At 42.0% G+C, this 7,873-nt stretch overlaps 1 protein-coding gene across 1 annotated transcript; it reads right to left on the bottom strand.

Annotated features, from left to right (window-relative positions):
- Positions 1-7: 7 nt before the first annotated feature.
- On the bottom strand, positions 8-7,371 carry CAMLG (calcium modulating ligand). Its single transcript, XM_054841412.1, has 4 exons — positions 6,999-7,371; positions 5,080-5,534; positions 4,235-4,300; positions 8-2,612 (listed from the first exon to the last, which is right to left on the bottom strand). Exons 1-4 carry the CDS (start codon positions 7,162-7,164, stop codon positions 2,421-2,423), a joined length of 879 nt encoding a protein of 292 aa, XP_054697387.1. The 5' UTR covers positions 7,165-7,371; the 3' UTR covers positions 8-2,420.
- Between the last annotated feature and the right edge of the window lie 502 nt (positions 7,372-7,873).

The raw sequence follows: 7,873 nt of genomic DNA, 5'->3' as shown, positions 1-7,873 counted from the left end.
AAGGAAGGGGGTAACAAATATACTTTTAATAGAAAACAATCAGTTCGGCAATAAATAGAATTATGTACATGAGCAGAGATAAGGTAAAATGGGCTAAAAGGGATTAATTTCTTGACTAAAGGTGAAGAAGCATCACCTAGCACAAGCCTCCTGCCCTGCCCCTTCACCCAAGGGCAGGGGGCTTCCTCCAGCCCACCGTGAAGTCATTGGACAAAAATCGGTGTTTACACGCCAAAAAGTTCCAGGTTAGGTCTCACAGCAAGATTTCTTTCACCGCTTGCGAAGAAAACCCGCTTCAATCTTTCCTTGCATTTAAGGATTGTACAAGGGGTTGAGCGAACGTACAGCAGGTGGGTCAGCTCTTCTCTTAGTATTTAGCTGATTAGGATTAAAATTAGGATTCAAAATTCATTGTTTTTTTGCAGATGTTAGTACACAGGTTTTTTCAATTTATTTGTATCATGTTTGGGCATATAAACAGAGTCAGAACCAGTGTAATGTTTGAGCAAACTCATATTTACATATCTCAACCTTAATTGAAATGACAGCTATTTCAATTTGCTGACAATCCTGTCAATTATAAACAAATTTAAAGCTTCTGAATAAATATTTGTGCTAATAGACCTAAGTCAGAATCTTCTGCAGCCCAGCCCTGGACACCTGTAACAAAATACTCACTGTAAAATAATCAGTTAAAAAAGAAAATTGGTCAAATCAAAACATAAGTTTCTTGTTTTCATGCCACAAACAAACATGTATCTAATTCAGGGTCAGAAACACAGTGCCAAAATTACAGCAGGAAGCTTTAACAGAAAAGATTAAGCAGAAAACAGGGCCCTTTACTTTAAAGAGGCATAATCAAACACTTGGCTCCCTAAAAAAAATTCTGCAGACAAATGCCAAGATAAATAGGTATTTCTCTATGCTAAAAAAAAAAAAGGCACTGGCCTAGATTACCTGAAAGTCCAGATTCTAAACAGAAAACTTCAAGTTGAAAATAATACCAAATTTAACTTCCATAGAAATTTTCCACAGCTTTTCAGCACTGAAGCTATTTGGAATGACACTTCTTTCCTTATTGTGCAAAATGCATATGAGATTGAAAACAAGCGCATTCGCTAGTTTGCTACTTTATCCAGTGAAAGGATTCATCTGTATTTGTCGTCTTTTCACCTATCTGGCTGGACATCCACAAAAAAAATACAAAATGCCATTCTCCCTTCATGCATAGATCTTCATGTGGGAGTCAACTCGAAGCACTATTTTTTATTTCACCGTCACTTGTAGTATACAGGACTTAAACTGTGATTTCACTGGGGCAATTTTAAGAGCACACAAAAAAAATTAACATAAATAGCTCTGCTGACTCAAAGACTGTATAGTGTTGGGTCGTAGTTTTACGCAGCAGGAGCAGAACTCCTCCGCAATTAAGATCCTGTTTACATGCAAATGTCTGGTAATAAACAGAGACAAACTGCAGAAATTAGTCATGTTAAAATTTGTCTTATGCAATCCTGCCTGGAACTAGAAAAAAAATAAATACTTGCCTTGTATGTTTTACATATACTAGAGCAAACATTTGATACTGCAGGTTGGTTGTCAATATATACAACTTTTCCCTCAGGAGGTGAACTGTTAAAACTTTTTAAAAATGGCATCAGGATGAAAGCACATGTATGAGCTGGGATTAGGCTGCTGGAAACTCACAAACGGGTGAGATTAACAGTTGTATTTCTTCCTACTTTTTGATTAATGCCATTTGTAAGCAACAGGACATTTTTGTTGTTGGTTTTGATTAGCTGTTTTGCACTATAATCATCAAATGAAATTAATCACAATCACAATAAATAATGTATAGCAAGGCAAGGGTTAGAACAACGAAGTGGCATGTTTTGCCAACATTCTCCAGAAGCAGCTACTTGGTTCAACATTCTGAATTTGAACAACAGAATACAGGGATTTCTTTTATTTAGAGCTTTCTTAAAAAAAATGGGACCACCACAAAATGAGCAGTTCTTGTTAGCTATAGTCATACTGGATATATCTATCTCTATATATATGGTTCTGCTGAAAGGAATTCTCTTTGTTCGCACTGAAAAGAACACAGGCAGCTTTGTAAACGTGTATGAAGGAGGCTGAGAAGGGCATCATCTAAACCAAATACATCATCCACTGACACTTGCATCCTATTCTTCACATTTGTAATAGGCAGACACAGTATATTTAAATAAACTAAACCAATACAACTGGCAGTCTGGGACCCTGTTCTTCCTTTCCCAAAATGACTGGATTTAAGGCTCCTTTCAAGCATTCGAACAGGTAAGTTTTAATGAAGGTTTAAACCTGTCTGCACAGTCAGACGTTAAAGGAGTACAGTCCAGAAAGCTTTAGTGTAACTACTGCATTGAATTCTACAGCCATCATGGTACTTCAGAACCAAAAAAGAGAATAAGTTCATGGCAAAAGATAAAAGTAAAGAAATAGACACAAAGGTCTGTGAAAACATCTCCCATTTTGCTGTAGGTGTCCATGGAGCGACTAATCACTTCTGCAGGGATTCCAGACAGTAAAAGAGCAGCAGTTAATACTGTTGTTTTCATCTTCTTCTCACACTAAAAGAAAAAAAAAACCACCAACCAGTATCACGTTAGTTCTTCTGTTATAATCCAATTCTGCTTTACATGTCACAAAACGTTGTGCCAATTTCACACACAGCCAGGCACATTCCAAATTCATCGGTAAGAGTAACAGGTTCGGATTGATTCTCTCCAGACACGCTCCAGCATTCACAACACTTAGCAGATAAAATTCATCACAGATATTATGCCTACTTCCCGCTGGCACTCCAAGCGGGCTGTAAAGTGGGGCTGTGCAGCAGCCTCCGCGTGAGTGGGAAGAGTCCCAGACACAGGCAACCTGGGTGTAAGAAGGCAAGCCAGGCATCCCCACTGGCAGAACAGAATTAATCTCATCACATCACTTGGAAAAAAATACTGTTACTTTTCTAACACAGAAAAATTATTTAGAACCGAAAACTAACTGTTTCTTTCTATTTTAGTATGACTCCATTTGGCAGTTTTATCCCCTGAACTCAGAAATGCCCCAAAACCCTTCTGAAAGCTGTTCTTCTGTCCTTAAGATGACGAATCCCAAGGATGCAAAGTCTGACAGGCAGGAAAAGGGGATAGTGGTGGAAAAATTTGGTAATTTGATGATACTGGATATCTTAATTTAATCCAATCTAAATTAAACTTTCAAGAATCTAGGTTTCATGAGAGAATATTGAAGGATAACAAGCTGATTGAGCTCATCTGGATATAAGTGCAATAAAAGCAAGTTGTAGGAAGGAACCACCTTCAGAATCTTTAGATTCTGAAACTGAAGAGCTGATTTTAAAACCAGCAGAAACAAGATCAAAAAGATCTAGCAGATGAGCTAATGCAAGTCTAAAGCTAATTCTACTGTTTTGTGTTTTGACACATCAGCTTACAATGACTACTATGAAGTTTAGTTTTCAATGATATACTTAACTACAAAAGAACTGCTGATTTATTCTGATTTTCTACAGCTAATCTATTATTCCTTTTTAAATGCAAAAGTTCCCTTTCAACTACAGATTGAGACTCATTCAATCCCATTTTGCACTGTAGACCTGACAAAATCATCAACCAAACAAATACTTCAGCACAATTAACTGGTGTAAATATATAAAGCAAATGATATACCAAATCGTGTTAATAAGCAGCAAGTTTCACACACAAATAAATGTCTCATTTCAAGTTGCCACTCAAACTGATACTAGCAATGGAATGCAGAGCCCTTAAAATCCAAGGACTGTGTCATTTTGTAACAAGCATCCTCCCAAATTTTGTCGAGGTATCGAGATGCAAAACAGCTGTTGACAGCGAACAGTAACCACAGCAGAGCATGGTCTGGGAGAAAAGCAGTTTCCTTAATACATGAGAAGAACTACCCGGCTTTCCTAGTCAGAGGCTTTTAATTAGGCTATAGCTAAACAAGTTGCTAGTTCACATTTTCACAGCAACTTTAAAAATATTTGGACTAAATCTGGGAATTTTAAAAAGTAGAAACTATCGGCATTTGGTAACTCAATTCTACAGTTTAAAACAAGGGATGAATACTTCACATGCATCGATCCTAAAACAATACAATCTAAGCACAAGTTTAAATTTCAAACATTTCAAATTAATGTAATTCTGAAAAAATATTTTACCTTTGGAAAGTACTTGGACAGTCCCATGTAAGCAAGTTGTAGAGTAAGAAATGGTGCAAATATTGACTGAAGGAACAGAAAAGAATATACAAAAATTAACTTGGTCAGAAGTAATAGCTAAGAAAACACAGAAATGTAATGCTTCCCAAGTCATAAAAGAAAATTAGGTAGGTAAAAAAAATAATTTGTGGACAATAGCAACAGTATTCTTGAATACTACAAACTAAGTAGACAAGTTACATGTCAAAAATAAGGTTCTACCTTATTGTCTTTGAGCCTAAAAACCTGAAATTGCAGAAGCCTAGTGCACTGTGTACAAATGAGTCCCAGGATCCAGGAGGTGGCAGGCTCTCTACTAGGCACTGGCAGACACCTGGAATACCGAGGAACTACTTTACTCAGAAGACTGTTAAATGAGTAGGATCTGCTTATCTTGGGACAACTATTATTGTTTTTACCCTATTATTCTTTTGTGGCCTCCAAACTAGAAGAGCAGTTGACTCATGCTCACAAAGATGGGAATAAACTTGCAGGGGACTTAAGCTGCAACAACTATTCCAGCACTTCTGCTCCTCAAACGCTACAGACCAAATGTGTGTTGCTCTATGCTGTTATATAGTGGCTGTGTTAGATAACACAGATTCTGACTTGGTTATCATCTCAAAGAATGCTAGAGGTTTTTTTTTTTTTTTAGCTTTTATACAGTTGTTGCAAATGTAAAGAGTGCCTAAAGTTCACAACTTGGTCACTACCGATAGACTTCAGCCCTAGATAAAGAGTATTTCACAGTAAGTTTGCAGTACACTAGCAAAACAGAACAGGATTGTTTGTTTCCCTGAACTCACCAAGTACTTGCACACAAAAGCCCTGACTGCGATGGCAAGCAGAGCACACCCCACCAATCTAAAAATGCGGAAAGAGTCAAACTCCTCCACTGCATTCCCATTCTCCTGGCTTGGCTTCTCATTCATCAGCTGGTTCCTCAGCTTCAGAGCTTCATCAAATCTGGATAAGTACTGGTCTAATCCATGTCTAGGTGGCCGTGGTGCAGCTTCAGGTGGCAGTTCCCCTCTATTACGGTGACGGAGCTCACTTGTACCCTCATTGAGAAGCTCTGGAGTTTTACTGAACAAGTCCTTATCTCCTTTGAGGTCTACCATGCTGCCTGCGTGCTCAGTCGTGCCTGACATATTACAGACAGAATCACCAAGCACAATTCGCTTGGAAACTGAAGGAATGGGAAGGGAGTTTGATTTATCTTGTTCGTGCTGAAGCTTTGATTCTGTGTGACTTTCATCATCTACAGAAGAGAAACAAAAATAGAGTTATGCACACCGGGTACGTGGAACAACACTTTAGCCATACTGGTTTAGGGTCCTGGGTCGATGTCTCCACTTCCAAAGTGAAAAGACAGAGTTATGATTAATAAATGTGCAAATTATTAATCCCAAAGCCTTTTGACATACCTGAATACAAGTAATCCCGTTTTAAAAAGTAATAGGTTCAGCTGATACACAACTTGCTTGTGTATCAAAGGAAAGGCTTACACTCAGACTTAGGTTACGCCACAGATGATGATAACAAAAAGGGAAGCACACAGCACGGACCAGACTGAAAACGCTCACTAGCTTCACCAAAATTATATTTTTACACAACTAAACTCAGCACACTCCTGACTCCTCTCCACTGGCCTGCAAAGAACCCTACCCGTACCACACGCTTTGCATGCAGGGCACTCTTCGGAAATGGCGCAGACAAGAGACAGAAAGCTGTGCGACACAGGTCGGAAGTTGAATGGAGTCAGCAATGGAGAAATTAAAACATTGGACTTCCTTAAGCAACAAAACAACACTGCACACACAAGAGGAAAGATGTTGCTTGGAATACATGGAGCAACACAAAAAAAAAAAAAAGATAAAGTTTTACAGAAAGCAAATCGCACAGAAGGAGCATTAAAGACTAACAAATGAGCAGGCAATGGAAGAAGCATAGTTTGGCTTGTTCTTCTCTTCTGTCAGAGGCAAAGCAGCGTTAACCTGCTCTGTATTAAACCTGAAGACCCCATCCTACAGCAAAAGAAGTGATGCCAGAGAACAAAAACCAAACTGAGAAGAATGCAGAACAGGTCTGGTCCTACCAAAGAGGAAGAACCAACGCTTAAAAAGTACAACGCTTAAAGAGTATTTTTCAGTATTAAAGCCGACTGATTCATGGTTTATGGGCATCCTTGTAAACTGAAACCTGAGAACTCTTTCCTGACAAGGCAGCCTCCTCGAGGTACATACAGAAATATAAATGACCTACTGATGAATCTGCAAGAAAATTTTGCACACCAACCACAAACATCCAATGACTGGTTATTATCCAAATGCACGAAAACTTTGATATAAAAACACAGCTATGAAAGCAAGCGGTTGCTGAATAAAAACGTGGAAGAGGCTCATCATTTCTTCAACTAAGAAAAACTACTTGAAGGGAAATGACAGCTTGTGTGCTCGTTATGTGAGAGCGGTTACAGGCCCAAGACCCGATCTCGGCAGGTTTCTGATGACACGCGTATTTTATCCGCGGATCCCTGGATGCTTCACTTAAAGCGTCACACCGAGGGGGCCAAGCCACAGCCACGGGGAGCCAGCCGCTCCTGTCCCACGAGGAGGCTGCGGTGACGGCAGGAGGCCGCAGACCGGACGTTACCGCCCGCGCCGCGGTCGGGAGCCCTCACACCGCCGCGGCAGCCCCCGCCGCCGCCCGCCACGGGGCTCACCCTTGCCCGCCGCGGGCCGGTGGAAGCCCATGATGCGGTTGATCCGCTCCTCCGAGTTCATCAGCAGCTTCCTCCGCCGCAGTTCGGCTCGGCGCTGGGAGGCCGAGAGGCCGGCGGCGGCCCCCGGGGACGCGGGCACCGCTCCCGCCCCGCCGCCGTCCTCCATCCCCGGCAGAAAAGGCCGCGACACTACCTCAGCGCCGCACAATGGGGCCGCCCCGCCTCAGCGCGCAGGCGCCAACGCCGCCACCTCCAGCCGCTGAAGCAAGCGCCGCCATCTCGCGTAAGGGCAGAAGAACGAGGGGGCCGCGCAGGGAGAGCCCGCCGCACGCCGTGCTCTCTAACGGTACGGCGCCCGCACTGAAGATGGCCGCTCCAGATTCGGAAGTGACATCACGGCGCGAGAGGCGATAGTGTCAGCGCAGCGAGGGGGGCGATGGCCGCGGGGAGGCGCCGGCCCGGCCGGGTTGAGGTGGCGGCGGAGGAGGCGCCGCGCTGACGGAAAGCTGACTGGCAGCTTCAGCCAGGGTAAGGGTTTTTGCATGTCGATAGGAAAAGCAAACCAGCAGTGACGTGACTTCTGCTCTGAGCGCTAGCGGTCGCCAGCTCCTTCCGTGGTTTGCTTAAAATTCTGGTTTCAGTAAATCCGGGAAATTCACCTTGCGGTCCGTGAGGAAAATCTGCTTAATGCAATATAAATACTAGCGGAGGGTGGTAACATTGCCCTTATCACACAGACAGATGAAAGCAGCGTTCTGTATAAAAACGTAAAGTATTAGAATAAGCAGAATTTACCTAACACTCCCTAACTAGAACAGTTAAAATTGCAGCCATAGAAAAGCAGCAGAACACCGGAGGTAGTCACTAAGCTAAAT

Source organism: Grus americana, chromosome 14 (genome assembly GCF_028858705.1).
Source record: "Grus americana isolate bGruAme1 chromosome 14, bGruAme1.mat, whole genome shotgun sequence".
Lineage (NCBI taxonomy): Eukaryota > Metazoa > Chordata > Aves > Gruiformes > Gruidae > Grus > Grus americana.
Note: the sequence above shows the minus strand (reverse complement) of the source record. Positions and strands in the feature narration are given on the sequence as shown.